The sequence below is a fragment of the Miniopterus natalensis genome, chromosome X (assembly GCF_054644295.1).
Source record: "Miniopterus natalensis isolate mMinNat1 chromosome X, mMinNat1.hap1, whole genome shotgun sequence".
Lineage (NCBI taxonomy): Eukaryota > Metazoa > Chordata > Mammalia > Chiroptera > Miniopteridae > Miniopterus > Miniopterus natalensis.
Window position 1 is genome coordinate 66,104,657 of NC_142103.1, and position 18,045 is coordinate 66,122,701.

The following is an 18,045-nucleotide window of genomic DNA, read 5'->3' on the forward strand; positions in this document are numbered from 1 at the left end:
CCTTTGATGACATGGAAGGTAAGCCAAGCAGAGTGAAGCTGACTGGAGCTAAGGATGCCAGGAAGCTTGCTCTCAAGTGGCCTTCCTCAAGCTGCCCCATTCTTCTGTTTCAGCTGGGTCACACAGGAAAGCTAAGAGGAAGAGAAGGCTGGGGCAAGGCCTGCCTTTGGGACATGTGTGTACACTTTTGTGAACAGATAAGAACATGTTTGCAGAAAAAGTCTGGTTGAAAATATGTTGTGAAACAAAGATTCACCCTTGGGAGCAATTTAGCTGAGATGCAAACAGTGTGGTGGTCCCTTGGAGAAATACCTACTGGGCTGAGGGAGCTAAGGTGGAGCCCTTGCCTGAGCCCTGGCTATTCCTCTACCCAGTATGACATGTGACTGCCTGTTCCTAGCCCTGCCTGTCTGCTCCATCTCCAGAGTATTCCAGAGGGAAATCAGAGCCAGAGCTGCTCCATGCCGGCCTCCACCACAGCTTTGGAACTATACAGTAGGCCCCTCTGCAAGGTTCTGTGAGGGGCACTATTGTGGGAGCTGGCACCACCTGCCTGACTCTCTGGATATTACCTGTCTGAATTGTCTGCCCCTTTGATGTTATTTCCCTGCCACGCTGCCTTGGCCCTTACCCAAGCTCTCTAGCATGAGGTCAACCCTCTCCCAACAAGCCTGGAACTTTCTCATGGACAAGTAGAGGGGAGGCTGGGACTCATTTATAGTTAGGGGTATGGGAGGGAGTTTTTCTGCAACATGTTGTTTATTGCTCCTCTGTGAAAATTCCCATGGGTTACCCAGGCTTGGTATTAGAGGTATATATAGCCAGTCTAGTCTCCCCATTGGATCAGGAGCTGCTTGAAGGCAGGGGCTAACTTCCATTGCCTTCCATATCCATAGCATGCAACAGGAGTAAATGGCTGGCCAGAAGGCCTCCAACCAGGGTCCCCAGAGAGAATTTCTGGCCTGATTGCCTCCCTGAAGGGAGAGCTGGCTTTGCCTTGGTCATACAAGTCTGGCCTTTAGGGCATGTCCTCTGTGGAAAAGCCTTTTACATAAAAGTAAATTCTGACCACTACTTTCTCTGGCGCATGTACTATGTGCCAGAATGTTACATTTATAAAATATTGGACTACACAAATCCTATTTGACGATAGCCTCTTGAAAAATGTAAACATTACAAGTGTAGTTAACGAAGTCCCTTGCCCCACAGTGTCAAGCCACTCCAGAGCTAACTTCCGTGGTTGGCTTGGTGTGCATCCTTGCAAACTCTTGCTGTCACATGCAGATATGTGCACCTGTATGTACCCTAGGCTCTGTGCACAGGGTCTCACATAAGCTGCCTTACACAGTCTTCTAAGAGAGAGGACAGTCCCCCAAGCCATGTGTGCAGGTGTGAAAACTATAAGCCTGTGGTTGTGCTACCCTGCTGGGCAGGCCCCAGACCCTTGCTAGCCCCAGCAGAAGCTGAAACTCAATATTCCAGGTTTTCTGTCTCAGGCTGGCTTCCCAGCAGCTGGGGGTAGACAGGCAGAAGAAGGTGAGCATGTGGGTCAGGGAGATGAGGGTACACAGAGCGGGGCTGTGTTGTACCTGGGAACAACCTAGGATCCTGGCTTCTTCAAAAGGAACAAATGACTCACCATCCAAGGGATCTTGCCTACTTTCCTTTCCCCAAACCTGGTCCTTCTAGGAAGCCAAGTCCAGGGAGGGAAAGAAATGGATTTCCCCTCAGCCGTGTCCCATCTCAGGTACCTCTTCTCTCTCCCAGGTTTCTCACTGGCTTACCTTCTGGCCAGGTAGGCTGACTGGGACTGTTACTAAGGATGGAAGGCAGGTGCATGAGAGTAGTGAGCTTGTGGCTTTGAGTCCCCAGACGCAAAGCCCTGAGTGATGCATGCTCCATGTAAGAGAGGGCTCCTCAGGGAGCTTAGGAGGGGCTGGCTTCTGGGTCTGGGCAGACAAGCAGCTTTTACAGCTGGGCAGTCCAGCATCCAGCATCTGCTGAGAGCTTGGAGTGTGCAGGGCCCACAGTGAGAAGGTCAGCCATCCAGCCAGCAGGCAGAACAGCTTCTCCAGTGAGCAAGTGCTACCCTGGGCCGGGGTCTTCAGCTTGCCTCAGTGGTCATGAGCTCTTCTGGTCCACTGCCAGCCTCCCATGCTGACATTGGGCAAGGTGGGGCAGCTCTGTGACTAGGAGGCTGCTAGCTGCATGGGAGTTCAAAGAACTTACTGGCCTAAAGACAGGAGTGCCAGGTGGTCTCTGCAAGCTTCAGGTGTTAATGATTCTCCAAGGGCTCATCTCTGATTGGACAGACCAACGGATGCTGACCGTGGCCAGGGACATCCTGCCTCTGAAGCCGTCTGATTGGTGAGGAAATTGGCTGGCATTGGACTGAGACAACCACTGACCAAGCCTGACATCTTCCTGCAGCCATAAGCCAATGGCTTTTATGGGGTTGGGGCTAGAGCTCATGAAAATGTGCAGGTCCTAGAGCCAGCTTAGACATGGGCCCTCGTGTGCCTGTTCTGCCTAAGTTGCTGAGGGAAAGTAACTGTGTGGAGAACCTTTGTCCCTTGTTAAAGCAGCCAAATGAAATCTTGGGGCTATAGGAGGATGGAAGCACTGAGAACTTTGAGGAAAAGCACCTGCTGTGGGCCTCTTAGGCTAAAGGAGCCTGCCCCTTCTGCCACTGGGGCAAATGCACCTGCAGCTTCTAGCTGAGAGAAGATTCTAGCACCAGGTAACAAGCATGAGACAGAGACAGGCTCCCCATTTTGGCTATGCAATTGAGCTTGACCTCCATCTCCACTTGAGCCCAGACCAGCAAATGTTGACTCCATCCATGTCATACAAAGGCCATAGGAAACAGTCAGTGCTGGGATAGCTTATTTTCTAGACCTCCTGCCAATTCTGGGCCCTGCTCTTGGAAGAGCATGGGCAAAGCCCTTAACATTTGTAAAATGGAAGCTCCCAGGGTGATGGCTGCCTTCTCCAGAGGGAGAGACACTGAATGCTTGGATTGGGCACATGTACTTTGAGTTGAGCCCCAACTGTGGCTGACAAGATGTGTACCTGATTGGTCCTCAGGTGCCCTGATGGCCTCAGAACTTCCAGGACCAGCACTGGCCACACCCCACCAGGCTCCAACATGATGTGATCCTATAGGAGATGAGACTCCAAAGATAAGTCTAGGATGATCTAGAAGGGAGTTGAATGCCTAAGTGCAAAATTTAGAATGTATCATGTAGATGACATCTCCATCCATTCAACAAGTACCTGACACTATCCTTAGTCTTGGGACTCAGCACAGAACAAGTCACACCCGGTCTCTGCTCATATGGATGTTACCATCTTGTGGAAGACAGATAATAAGCAAATAAATAATTGTCAGAACATGATAAATCTGTGATACAAATAAAGTGGGGGAAAGTGGACATGAAACAAGGTGTGGATTTGGGAAAATGCAGAGAAAATTTAAGGAATGCATTCATTCATTCACTTGCCAAATTATGTACTGCTTGACACTGGGCTAAGCTCTGGGGATTAATGACTAAAACACCCAGACAAGTTCCTGCCTTGAGAAAGTTTATTTCTAGAATGAGGGCATCTGTCCATTGGTATTCGAAGCAGGAGTGACAGACAGATCCAGGTGTGGACTCACTGAACTCACGTACGTAAGAGGAAGGGCTGGGGATCTGAAGGCTAAGAGACAATGAGTCAGAACATTTTAACAAGAGTTGAGGCCAGGCCTAAGGCAGCAGCATTCAGGATGGACAGGGAAGAAAGTAATGGAAACAGATTTCAGCAGAAGAGCCAACACGATTTGAGGCTTAGGTGAGGGTATCAAGGATGAGTCCCATGTTTCTGGATTGAGCACATGTGGGAGAGAGGTGTTTTTCTTGAGATAAGGCATTGGGAAGATAGGAGCTGGAGCTGAGGTCAGAAGGTCATGTCAGTTTGGGATATCTTGAGTTCAGGGGCCCAGTGACTGCCTCCAGGAAATAGAGATGGCCCCTGAGCACCTGAGGATGTAGAGCACAGGAGTTTCTCAGTGAAAGGAGCAGGGGTTGGGATCTGGCCTGTCCCCCTAAGAGGGGCCTCCCCTGGGGTATGAACTAAATATGGCTGATGTCAGATATACTGCTGTGGTCCTATCTTTGTAAAGAAATGAAGCCTCCCTTGGCAAAAGAAGCCCAGCCATGGCAAGTTTGTGATGTAATGGTGTCTGGAGTAGAGGCTCCAGCTCTTTGTCAAAGTAGTGACTGACCACACTGGCCTGCCAGGCCTCTGTGTCCCACTGGAGATTTCATTTATTTACTCAACAAATAGTTCTCAAGCATCTATTTCATAAAGGTGCTAGGATGAAGCCTGACTTCAAAGTGTCTGATTATAGTAAAAGGTGAATCAGCATCTAGGACCCACTGTCTGCCTAGTGAGTGCCAAGTACTCTCTTCATCTCCAGCTTGAGGTTGCCTACCCTCAGCCCCTGAAACTCTCTTCCATGGCTGGGCCCCCTCCAACTGTCTCCCTGGCCTGGGACACAAGGAGGTCGTTGCAGCTTCAGCTCCACACTCAAAAGTCAGCCCCAAGAGCCTGCTGAACCTGGTGCAGTTCTGACCTAACTTTCTTTTCCCTATTGTCCAAGCCCCTGGCTCTGTTCACCTGCCAGGCTGGGCCTGTGGCTGAGTGTAGTTTTGAAACCAGATTGCTTGCCTGTGAATCTCTGCAATGGGGATAACAACAGTATCAACCTTCTCAGGTTGTTGTGAGGATTAAATGGTTAACTTAGCATGTGGGAGCTACTCAATAAATAAGAAGTTTCCCCTCACCCCCAAGATCAAGCTTCCACTTCTCTCTCCTTTCTGCTATCTGCCTGCCTGCCCACATCCCTGATTTTCTGCCTGCCTACCCTATGCCCTGCCACCCATGATGTGCATGACCCTCCCCTTGGCCTGCTGCCGAGGAATTTTTCCACTGCAATGGCCAGAATTGAATATCTGGGGAACTAGTTTCTGGATGAGACTTGGAGCCTGCCTTTTTAGACTTCTAGTTATGGAAGAATTCCCTTCCCAATCACATTGGAAAAACTTTGGCTGAAGTTAACTTGAATCTGAGGCCAGGAAGACCTGGAGTATAAAAGAAAGCTGGATTACCTGGCAACCTGGAAGGTTTCATGTTCCCTCTGGAAAGACCCACTGGAGCTAGTCTCTCCTATTAGCAACTCTGTCTTCTGAGATTTCTCAGAACTGCACCAAGGTCTAACCTTTATGTATTCTTTCCTCCCTCCCTTACTCCCTTCTTTCCACCCTCCCTCCTTTCCTTCTTTCTTCCTTCCAACAATATGTATAGAGGAGTGCTCTCCAGGAGCCAGCCCCACTGCTATGTGAGGATGCAGTATATAATAATGCAGAAACTGATACTTGCCCTCAGGCAGTGCATACTCTAGTGCAGAAGGGTGATGGCAAGAGGGGTGGCATAGTCTGGACTGAGGTTTCACCCCAGGACCATGGGGAAGTTGGCAAGAAGCTGTGCACAGGCTGAATGAACATGGACATACTCTTCAGGGAGATGTTTGAGTGTCAAGCCATCCTGAAGGCCAGAAGCCAAAGGTTTAAAGTCTCAGTCTGTCACAAATGTCTAAGGGCCAATGGTAATGATGAATTCAGTGTGATTGGGGACAAGGTAAGTTGTGCCTGACAAAGGGCAGCCAGAGTGTAATGCCCAGTTGGAAGTTGGAAGGAAAGCCTGAAGCTCAGCAGAAAGGTGCTGCTGTCATCCTCACCTTTGTTACTGGATATTTGATGTCCTCCTTATTTTTGTGACTGTACATACTGTGTTTTCTTTCTCTGGCTACTTTTAAAATTTTCCTGTTGTCAATGAATTTGTGCAATTTGATTATAATGTACCTTGGTGTAGTTTTCTTCATGTTTACTGTGCTTGAGTGTTATTGAGTGTTATTGAATTTCATCAAATTTGGAAAACCTTTGGCGATGATTATTTTTTCTTTTCGTTTTTTAATCTTCACCTGAGGATATGTTTATTGATTTTGGAGAGAGAGAGAGAGAAAGAGAGAGAAAGAGAGAGAAAGAGAGAGAGAGAGAGAGAGGGGGAGAGAGAGAGAGACGGAGAGAGAAAGTGAGAGAGATCAGTTGCCTCCCATACATGCCCCAATCATGGATCAAACCAACAACATAGTTATGTGCCTTGACCAGGAATCAAGCCTGCAACATTTTTGGTATAAGGGATGATGCTCTAACCTACTGAACCACCCAGCCAAGGCATTTGGTCATTATTTTTTCAAATATCTTCTCTCTCCCCCATCTTTTGAGAACTTCAGCTACACCTATGTTAAAGCATTTAAAGTTGTGCCAGAATTTGCTGATGTTTGCTCTTTCTTTTTCTGATTTGCTTTTCTCTCTGTGCTTCATTTTGGGTAGTTTTATTGTGTTCTATCTCTCTCTCTCTCCCCCCGTCTCCCTTCTATCTTTAAAAATCAATAAAATTTAAATAAAAATAAAAACAATTTTAAGATTTTGAGATTTGTCCCCATTATAGATGCAAGGCACTTCTGGATACACTACCCAATTCCCAGTGAATCATTAAGTTTTCCAGTCTAGTTGGTAGCATCAGGCACTATTTCAAGCCTTGTGTTAAGGATGGGGACTATAAGCTCTACTTTTGGGGGATAGCTCTTTTCCCAAACATGGATAGCTTCCTCATAGTGTGCACTGGTAAGTACTTGGCTGAATACTTGAGAAGGACTCTGCAGATCTCCAGCATTCTCTCTCTGTGCATCTCTCTTCTCTGTCTTCTCAACCTAGGGAATCTGTCAGGCTCCACCTGAGTTTCCCCTTCTTGTGCCATGGCTTGGAAACTCTCATGAGAGAATAATCTGGAGCAATTGTATGGATCACCTCATTTGCTTTCTGTTTCTTAGGGATCACTGGTCACTGTTGCCTAATGTCTAATGTCTTGAAAACTGATGTTTCATATAGTTTGCTTAAGTTTGGCTATTTTATTCTGGAGAGTGTATCTGGCCCCTGTTACTCCATCTTATCCAGATGCAGAAGTGTTATATATTCCTTTAGAATAAATTAATTGATATAGTGGAGGCCTAAGCTGAGTAAATGGAAGTAGAAAGAGAGGAAGTAATCATCTTGGAAAGGTGCATTGACTATTCATGAAAAACTTACTTATTGAACATGTACCATGTGCCAGGCAAATGAGAAAAGGTGGTATTTGGACTGAGGTGTTAATGGTAGAGATAGTGAAAAGTGATTGGATACAGGGTGTGTTTTGAAGTTAGAGTTCACATAATTTGCATAGGTAGAGTGTGGGGATATAAAAGAAAGAGAGGAGTAAAGGATGGCTTTGACTAAAAAACCTCAAAAACTGGGAGAATGACAGTGCCTTTGCTAAGATGCAGATGAGTATGGGAGGATAAAGTTTGGAGGGGAAGATTAAGAGCCCAATTTTAGACATATTCAGCCTGAGACCTATGCACCATACTAGAGGTAATGTCAGGGAGGCAAACTGGAGTTCAGGGGAGAGGCTGGGCTACTGTTATAAATTTGCAAGTCATCAGCATACAGCTGTGTTTGAAGCCACAGGACTGGATGAGGAAATGAAGATATATAAGGTAAGGATTCCATACAAACACTGAGCTCAGGAAACTCCAAACTTTACAGTTAGGAAAGAGGAGGGGGCTTCTTCAGAGGACACTATGAAAGTGTCCAGTGAGGGAAGCAGAAAACCAGGAGAGGGAACCCATTATTTCAAGAAGGAGAGAGTGGATAAATTGTATCAAATGCTACTGAAAAACAGAATAGATATGGACAAACACGTGACTCAGGATGAATTGCATTCCTGGCTGTTTTCTTTTATTCTGGGAACAACACTGAGGTCAGAAACTGCCAGATTCATCTCCCTAACCTCAGAGTTTAGCACTTACCTGGTGCACAACAGGTGCCTTGGGAATATGTATGGACTACATGAGTGGAAAAAACAAAACAAAACACTGGACAGCAGTGAACATTTGAAAGAGCCACAAACTAGAAGTTAGTTGCTTTTGTTTCTATTCTTGGCTATATGACTAACTTATCCCTTTAGTCTCTGGCTTTAACATCTCTAAAGGAATTGTCCTCAGAATGCTTTCACCCAGGGTCCAAGACACTTCTCGGATCAGGCTGGATTTTCTATAAAAGTCTTGGGCTGGTTGTTTTACTTGTGGATGAGGAGAAAAGAGGCCCAGAAGTATACCATGATTAATGTTGGACTTTTTACAGAATAATTGTGCCTTACTCTAAGTATAAGAGTCTCCCTTCTTAAGGAAACCACTTTCCATCTAAGACCTCTGCCCATCTCTCTTCTCTTTGTCAACTACATGATCTGATGTATTCTTTGCCCATCCCAGCCCTGCCCTCACACTTGTTGGGTTTCTCCCATGCAACCCTGCAGCAACTGTTGTAAACCTTCTGGCCTCCTCCAAAGTCTGCATCTATTGCTGCCTGATACCTCTCCCATTTCACTGAGAATGATGAAGTTTTGTATGAGTGAGCCTCTTCAACTGTCTCTCACTGTACCCCACCCCCATCTAAAATGTTTGTCTATCACCTTTTCCCCTCCTAGCCTGTTAATCAGTGGCCCCTTCCCCTGTGTGCCTGATAAGGCTCCTCTCACCAATTCTGGTATGTGTACTCACACATTATATCCATCTTTCATGAACTCCAGCCTTAACTGGAGTTGGTCACAAGCACAAATATTTTCATTATACATTTAATCCCTTCTCAAAACATTTACACTTACTTTATTATCTCCTTTCTGTAATAAAAACAATAGAAACACAGAGAACCCTTTGCAACCTCATATGATCCAGTTTCCACCTTATCTCTCTTTTCTTACTCAGTCAAGATTCTAGAAAGAGTTAGATACATTCTCTATCTCTTGTTCCTCACCTCCTACTACTTATTCTGAAACTCTGAAAAATATGCCTTCTTTTCCCACCATTCCTGAGGCTTCTCTGGATAAGGTCACCAGCAAGGCCTCTGTTGGTGGATGCAGGACCTCCCTCCCCCAGCTCTCATCTCATGGGGAAGAAGATGCAGGATAAACAGTCCTGCTCTTCCTGACATGGGGGGTGAGGTGTTGATCCTGCAGACTCCTCCCTTCCTGAGAGCTTCCCTGAAACCTGTCCTCCTCAGTTTCCTCCACTTGGTCAGTTCTTGAGTACTCTGTCACCTTTCCAGCTCTTGAGATTTCCCCTCAGCCTCCTTCTTTGCTCTTATGCTATGGGATTGGATAGTGGGCAGCTCATCTCCCTCTGAGAACTTTAACTCCCAGCAAACCCTAATGGTGTCTATGTTTCCTCTCCAGTTCAGACCCCAGTGAGTGCTGGGCCAGTGAGTCTGCTGCAGCAGACCTGGAGTGACAGTGAATGCTCGAGACCAGAACAGGCCTTGGGCACAGAAGGCAGTAGTTAGAAATATATTTGACACTTCGGGGGGGGGGGGGGGGGGGAGGGGAAGCTGACTAAAGACAGAGGCTGCTTGGATTGAAGATAACAAGAAGTATGCTTGATATCCAGGTTTCCAGCTTGGGTGACTGGGTAAGAGGTGGGTAAATTGGAGGAGAAACCAATTTGTAGTTAAGGGTGTCAAGTTCAGTTTTGGCTATGCTGGGTTTGAAGTGCCTCAAAAGAGAAGCAACTGGAGATATGGGTGGGCAGCTTGGGAGAGACACCTCATTTGGATCATGATGGTAACTGAAGACTTGGGACTAGATGAGTTTTCTTGGAGAGAGTATGACAACCAGTGGCCTGTTTCCTGGGAAGTGATCTGAGGGAGCAGTTCTGATGCAGGGGAGTGAGTGTGGCAAAGTAGCTGCCTCTGGGCAGTCAGACTCAGGGAAGAGCTTGTTCCTGGCAGAGAAGGATCAGGAATCATGGGAGAGGAATCTCTCTTGGTGCCAGAACCTTAGAGAAAGCATAGCTGGTGTAGTGGTCCCTTAGCTGCCCTCTTATGGGCTCAGGGTCACTGCTATAGGGGATTATCAATAAGAAGGGGAGGAATCCAAGTACTGGCAGGCAGGACTTATACTGTTTCTCTGTCAATGAGAGGCTGTCCCAAGTTCTCTGCCTGGTGTTTGCAGCCTCCCTGAGCTGTCCTTGTCCTACTCTGTCTTATTCTTATCAGCACAGCTCACACTCCAGCCCAGATCCAGCCTCCCCACACCAGTGCCCCCTCCATCCCTACAATGGGTTTGCTTTTCACTGTCCCTCCTCTACCACTGCCCTCCATTCATTGTGGTATAACCCCTCTTAGACTTCAGGATTCCAGGAGGGCAGACCTGAAACCCTTATCAGCATGAGTGGCCTCAGCTTTGTTTGTGTTGCTTGGAAGTTTCTGTCTCCATGATCTGTTGCCTCTAGAGTCCAAACAGGTTCCTCTCCCTCAGGTGCCCTTATTAGCATCCCAGTGCTGTAGTCCCAAAGAGAGCACCAGGTGAGCATCTCTGATGTTGTTTATTATTACCACTCACCACAGAGGTCAACATGCCTGCTATCGCCATGGTGACAGCTTCAGAAGCTGGAACAAGCTAGAGGGAGGTGCTCCAGCAGTAGGGGCCACAATCAATCTTGCAGGGGTGCTGACAATTTCTGACCAAATCTGGTGGGGCATGCCAATCATCCTCAACAAGGAAAAGCCTCTCTGACTCTCCTTTACCCCAGCCTCCCTGACCCCACGGCAGACACTGTGAAACACAATCTCCTGTCTCTCTTCTGGATTTTTCCCCCTCAAGCTGCTCCTTCTTAGTCTATTTTGTCGACATCTCCTTCTTTACTCAACTCTTAAATGTTGGTGTTCTCAGGGGCTCTGCCCTGGACCCTCACTCTGTATTCTCTTCTTGCATGATTCCACCCACTTGTTCTCCCTTGTTCCCCATATCCAATCCTTTTCTGACTCCTGTTCATTCTCCTTCCTAAATATTTCTCTATTTTGCCCTGTCTCAGGCTTTAGTGGCACCATCTTCTCCAGTCTTCTCTCTACCACCTCATTTTTGCTCTTGCTTCCCCTATAATCCAGTCTCCACCTAGTAGCCACAAGGATCTTACTAGAATATAATGCTGTTCTTGTCATATTCCTGATCAGCCCTTCCAAGACTCCCCATAGCCCAAAGGAGAGAGTCCTGACTTGGACCACTGCCTGTGGAGCCTATTGGAACTTTTCCTTCTCTTCTCCTCACTCTTTTCCCCACCCACAGGGCTCCTTTCTGTTCCTCAGCTTGAGTGACATTATTTGAGGGTGCTGGAATGAATGTGATTTGAATTGAAAGGAAGGAACAGACCTTGGTTGAAAAAGTCAATTAGAGATGGGACTCCTAACTGAGGAGCATGAGCTCTGGGACTGCCTTGGGTTAGGAGAACCAGAGAGATGGGGGTTGGGTGGCAGCTGCTTTGGGCCAAAGAGATACATCTCCTCCCATGGAGCAGGATTTGGGGGCAGTGGCTGTTTGAAGGCACTCAGTAGCCTAAGTATATGCCACACATCTGCAAATCAGGCCACCAGAAGGTGGCTTAAAAAGCTTTTTTTTTTGTTTTGTTTTGTATTAGATTTGATAGTTCACATGTCAAAGGTTTCACTGAAGTGAAAGAAAAAGAACACATTTTTCAATTTAACACCACTTGCCTTTTAAATTATCTATCAGAATGGGGAGAGCATATCATCTTCTTGCTGCTTGTAGCCTGGCACTTAAGCAATGCTGGGTCCCCCCTGCCCTGCACTGCAAAGCAGTACCCAGAGGTGCTGGTGTTTGCCAGGTGGGCCCTGGTTCCCTTCTCACTGCTCACTTTCAACTCTCTTGACTTATATGGGTATTAGGGTCCTCTGTGACCTTCCTCTTTGTCCTCTTCCTAGCAGGTGAGGGTCCCAGTTGTACATGGAGGATGACAGAAAAATCTAATGGTGTGACGAGCTCCCCAGCCAATAACCACAAGCATCATGCACCTCCTGCCATCAAGGCCAATGGCAAAGATGATCATAGGACGAGTAGCAGGTGAGTCTGCTGAGGCTGGATCATTTCAGAGATGGCCTGGAGGCTGTTACTTCCTTCAAGCTCTGTCTCCTTGTCACAAAGCAAACAATCTTTGACTCAAGAACTTCCTCTAAAGCAACCATGGGATGTCTAGGCACTTCATAGGAAGGAACAGTGTTGATAAGAGACAAGGTATGCTTAGAGAATCCTTGGTCAACTGCTTTTTCCTCTGCAGGCCACAGTCTGCCACTGAAGATGACACCTCCTCAGAACTGCAGAGGCTGGCAGAGTTGGATGCCCCCCAGTGGAGGAGGGGTGGTTTCCGCAGGTGGGTTCCACCATGGCCCTGCTGCTACTTCCTCCTGCCAACAGGGACTGTCAAAGTGGATACCATGATTTTCCTTCTCTCAGTCCCTCTGGGCCTTTCCAGCAAGACATCTGGGAAACACTGTCAGTACTCTCCTAGCTCAACTCTTTCCTCCTGAGGAGGTTCCTTTGAACAAGCTTGGAGTAGCCAGAGGAGGCTTCTCTTTAGACTTACCTGTCTCAGTGTAGGGGGGGAAGATCCTTCCCAGCAGAGGAGCCTATGTAGAGGGCCCTGAGGTTTGCAGCCCAGAGATATAGGTTTCATAGGGAAATCAAGAAGTTTGGGACAATCTTTCTTTTGGCCTGTCTTCCCTCAACCTCCACTTTGTCTTAGAGGCCTCCTATTTGTTCTTCACAACCAACTGAGATGGTACCTCCTACAGGAAGTCTTCCCTTTCCTCTCAGGCTGCATTCTGAGTCATGTCTGAGTCCCAGCTCCCTGCCCTCAGCACTGGCCTTGATTCCAGTTCTTAGCACTGGGAAATAATGACCTGGCCCATTTCCCATCTCCTTCATCACACACCGAGCTCCCAGATGCAGGTTCTAATCACATAGTTCTCTCTGGCTCATGATTCTTCTCACCTCTAGGGTCATCCTCCTGGTGGGAGTCATTAGAGAGTGGACTAATAAGAATTTCCGAAAGGAGGAACCTAGACCTGACTCGTTCCTTGAGCGTTTCCGTGGTCCTGAGCTCCAGACGGTGACAACACAGCAAGGAGATGGCAAAGGCAACAAGGATGGCGAGGGCAGAGGCACCAAGTATGGCAGTACAGCTTGTGAGACTGGAAGGGTTTCCAAGCATGCAATCGGAGGGTTCAGGGGGTTTCATATGCCACCACCATGGGTGGACTATAGTCCACACCAAGCCCTGCCATGGCAGGAAAAGGGGTGGGGATAGAAGACCTGCTATGTTGTGTGTTTTTGTGTGTGTGTGTTTTTTAATATGTTTTTATTGACTTTTTAGAGAGAGGAAAAGAGAGAGAGTAACATCAATGATGAGAAAGTCATTGATCGACTGCCCCTTTCACACCCCCTACTGGGGATTGAGCCCACAACCCAGGTGTGTCCCCCTTGCCAGATGCCCTCTTGTTGTTTATGAAGCAAGTAGCAAGGACACCTGAACATGGGCAGAGGAGAGCTCAGTTGCAGCCACAGAAGAGGGCACAATTACAGAGTGCTGTTGAGACTGTGCCCATACCAGTGCCAATGTGGGCCTGGAGGTGAGCTTTTGAAGAGGCCATGCTGGAGGTTCACTGGCAGGGAAGGCCTAGGAACAATTGAGCAAGAGGGGATGGGGAGAACAGAGAAGTCAGAGCTGGAGGGTCTGTTCTTGGAGGAGTATGTAAGCAACTGCAGATGTCTGGCCAAGCCGATATTCCCCACCTCTGGCCAGTATAAGATAAGAGTTCTTGCCAAGGCCAGATGCAACATCTAGGAAAGTGATTTGGAGGCTGGAGGCCAGGTAGCAAACAGAGAGGGCAAGGCAGGAAACATGTGGCACTCACTTGCTTGGACCTCCTCTCTCTTCCCTGGAGAGTTGTAGGAACAGGTCCTGAGCCCTCATTACCATCTTGTGGAAGTCCCTCTCCAGGCTCTGAAGCCCACCCTAATAAAAGCACTGCTTTTTGTCATCCCCTCTGGGCAAGGGGCCTCCAGAGGGCATGGGAGCCAATGGGCCTATGAGGGGGTTAAAATGGGAAAAGGAGTGTCCTTTGCCCATCTGAATTCTGCTCAGATACCCAGTACCAGGTTGTGGCTCCTTGAAAAACAGGGCCTTAAGTCAACCTACCCTTTACCCCCCACATCCCCTTAGGCGTTGCTTCTTATGGACCCCTGGCCTCTGGGAGTAGGGGTGTTGCCACAATGAGGGCTTGGTCCCCAAGTCTGGCCCCTGTCTGTCTCCTCAGGAAGAAATTCAAACTATTTGTCTTGGACCCAGCTGGGGACTGGTACTACCGCTGGCTATTTGTCATTGCCATGCCTGTTCTCTACAACTGGTGCCTGCTGGTGGCCAGGTGAGTAGAGAGGGTCTAGGAAGGGTTTGCCAAAGCAGCTCCAGTCCACAGACCTTGGGGTTGAGAGCATACCAGTCTTAGCTGTGGACACAGAGCTTACCCTAAGCCTCTTTCTGCCTTATTGAAGCCCCCCTGCTCTTGATTTAATATGATACAAAAGTTTCATGTTTATCCTTTTATCCCTTTTCCTGGTGTCTGTGATCTTTTCCTACTTCTCCATTCCCACCAATACTGTCCTAGGTGAGGTTACTTACCATCTCTCCCTGGCACAACTAAGCCCCACACCCATTTTTTGCAGGCACTCTTGCCTTCCCTCTAACTCATCCTCCACACTTGCAACTAGCATGGTTGCTAGAAACTGGGGTTTGATTATGCCACTCCTCCCCCCAAAACTCTTCAATGGCCCCTATTGCCCACAGGATGAAGCTCAAACCCTTAGCATGGCTTTCAAGACCATCTGGACCTGGCCTCTCTAGCTCCACCTTCTGGACATACCAACCTCCAGCACTCACTATTATAAGATCACAACATGGGGTTTCCTCAAGCGAAAATTTCCTCTTCCCATTTTCAACCTCTGGAGATTCTTCTTGCAGTCTCAGTTCTCTACATTAGCTTTCCTTGACAACATGTTCCACCCCAGTCATTCATTCAGCAAGGATTTGACTGAGCGCTAGGCTGACTGTGACTCATCAGTTCCCTTGGTAGCCATCCCACACCCTGCACACAATGGGCATTAAGTTTGGGGCCTCTAGGGGACCTTGGCTGGAATTGAGGGTAAAGCCCAACCCTGTTTTCCTGTAGAGCCTGCTTCAGTGACCTACAGAAAGGCTACTACCTAGTGTGGCTGGTGTTGGACTACTTCTCAGATGTGATCTATATTGCAGACCTCTTCATCCGGTTGCGTACAGGTAAGTGAGCAACTGAGAAGCACAAGCAGGAGCATGACCCATATGTCCAAAGGTCTGAATCCAAAATTTCAGGTAGCCCTCTCAACACAGTGTTAGACTCAACTGCCTGGCTGGGACTTGGGTTGGTGACTGCCCCTTTTTGAACCGCATGGTCCTCACATGCTTAGTAAGAAGTGTTGAGTGAGAAGTTTGTTCCTTGCTGAGTGTTAGCTTATCAAGAGGGAGAGGGCTCTTGAAGGCAGAGGTGATATGTTGGTGTGTATCTCTACTAGGTTTCCTAGAGCAGGGGCTGCTGGTCAAAGATCCCAAGAAGCTGCGGGACAACTACATCCACACTCTGCAGTTCAAGCTAGATGTGGCTTCTATCATCCCCACAGACCTAGTCTATTTTGCTGTGGGCATCCACAGCCCTGAGCTGCGCTTCAACCGCCTGCTACACTTTGCCCGCATGTTTGAATTCTTTGACCGCACCGAAACACGCACCAGTTACCCCAATATCTTCCGCATCAGCAACCTGGTTCTCTACATCTTGGTCATCATCCACTGGAATGCCTGCATCTACTATGCCATCTCCAAGTCCATTGGCTTTGGGGTTGACACCTGGGTTTATCCCAACATCACTGACCCTGAGTATGGCTACCTGGCTAGGGAATACATCTACTGCCTTTACTGGTCTACACTGACCCTCACAACCATTGGGGAGACACCACCCCCTGTAAAGGATGAGGAGTACCTGTTTGTCATCTTTGATTTCCTGATTGGTGTCCTCATCTTTGCCACCATAGTGGGAAACGTGGGCTCCATGATCTCCAACATGAATGCCACCCGGGCTGAGTTCCAGGCCAAGATCGATGCGGTCAAACATTACATGCAGTTCCGCAAGGTCAGCAAGGAGATGGAAGCCAAGGTCATTAAGTGGTTTGACTACCTGTGGACTAATAAGAAGACTGTGGATGAGCGGGAAGTTCTCAAAAACCTGCCAGCCAAGCTGAGGGCTGAGATAGCCATCAATGTCCACCTGTCCACACTCAAGAAAGTGCGCATCTTCCAGGATTGTGAGGCTGGCTTGCTGGTGGAGCTGGTATTGAAGCTTCGTCCTCAGGTCTTCAGCCCTGGGGATTACATTTGCCGCAAGGGGGATATTGGCAAGGAGATGTACATAATCAAGGAGGGCAAGTTGGCAGTGGTGGCTGATGATGGTGTCACTCAGTATGCCCTGCTCTCAGCTGGGAGTTGCTTTGGAGAGATCAGTATACTTAACATTAAGGGTAGCAAAATGGGCAATAGACGCACGGCCAATATCCGCAGCCTGGGCTACTCAGATCTCTTCTGCTTGTCCAAGGATGATCTTATGGAAGCTGTGACTGAGTACCCTGATGCCAAGAAGGTCTTGGAGGAGAGGGGCCGGGAGATTCTGATGAAAGAGGGGCTGCTGGATGAGAATGAGGTGGCAGCCACCATGGAGGTTGATGTGCAGGAGAAGCTAGAACAGCTGGAGACAAACATGGAGACTTTATACACTCGCTTTAGCCGCCTGCTGGCTGAGTACACGGGGGCCCAGCAGAAGCTCAAGCAGCGCATCACTATTCTGGAAACAAAGATGAAGCAGAACAATGAGGATGATTACCTTTCTGATGGGGTGAACAGCCCCGAGCCAGCTCTTGCTGAAAAGTCATAAGGGTTTGGGCCTAACTGCCTCTCCAACCTTGGCATTGACCCCAAGAGCTAGAAGAGCCGTGTAGGTCTTCACATTTGAATACATTACCCCCATGTTGCCTTGAATTCTCTCCAAAGCCTCTCTGTTACCAGGTTTTTGGCTCAATCACCCAGGAGCCCTCTTCTAAGTCCAGCTAACAGCTAAGCTTTTGCACAGTGCAAAATGTGCTGGCTTGCCTTCCAGGAACTTCAGCCTGTCCCAGTCTGAGGAAGAAACAGGGGAGCAGCTGAACTGTCTTCAAGGGTTCTCTCCTGGAAAAGGGAGCTTAAGCAATAATCTCTGAAGAAACCTATCTGCAGATAGAATGGTGTGCACTCTGTTGCAGTACTCCCTTATCTTTGTGTACTCAGCCACTTCCCACTTGGTTCTGGCTCTTGCTTTTTCTAATATATTTTCTGAATATCCCCATTTCATGCACATATATGTAATTCAAATACTGGTTGCAGACATTTAGCCCAGGCACCCACTGTATGTCTTCCAAGTCAGTCAAAGAGTGGGGAGGGGAGGAGGGAAGAAGGTGCTCACTCAGGGATGCCTCTCCCTGCCAGGCACTCCAGCTCCTGCTCTGTTAATATGTCTGTCTGCCAGCCAGGAGTGGGATCTCTGCAGTCTTTTCTGGATTAGAGAGGTGATGATGCTTCTAGCTTCTGGTCCATTCCAGGGCAGAGAGTGAGGAGCAATGTAACTGGCAGTCAGCTAGCGGGCAATGCCACTGGGAGAAGGAGTTGGTCAGGAGCTCTGGCCATCATCCCTCTATGCAGAACATTTCCGAAGAGGCCCTGAGGCTGGTGGTAGATGGAAGACACTTCAAGTTAATATCTGCAATACAAGTTAATAGAAGCCTTTGAATCATTTGTGGTTATCTCTCAGCTCTGTTATTCACATTCTTTCCCTTCCTCTCTCAACCCCTCTCTTTTTCCCATATTTCTCTTTCCCCCTTATCCAGGACTTACTCACCTGCAATGTCCTTTGCTGTCTTCCTCTGCCTGCCTAAGCCCTCCTGGTCCCT

The 18,045-nt window shown here is 48.0% G+C and overlaps 1 protein-coding gene across 1 annotated transcript; it reads left to right on the forward strand.

Annotated features, from left to right (window-relative positions):
* The first annotated feature begins 11,941 nt into the window (after positions 1-11,941).
* CNGA2 (cyclic nucleotide gated channel subunit alpha 2) lies at positions 11,942-16,997 on the forward strand. The gene is made up of 6 exons (XM_016215824.2): positions 11,942-12,051; positions 12,266-12,358; positions 12,985-13,155; positions 14,304-14,411; positions 15,213-15,319; positions 15,592-16,997. The coding sequence occupies exons 1-6, from the start codon at positions 11,942-11,944 to the stop codon at positions 16,995-16,997; spliced, it is 1,995 nt and encodes a 664-aa protein (XP_016071310.2).
* Positions 16,998-18,045: the final 1,048 nt, after the last annotated feature.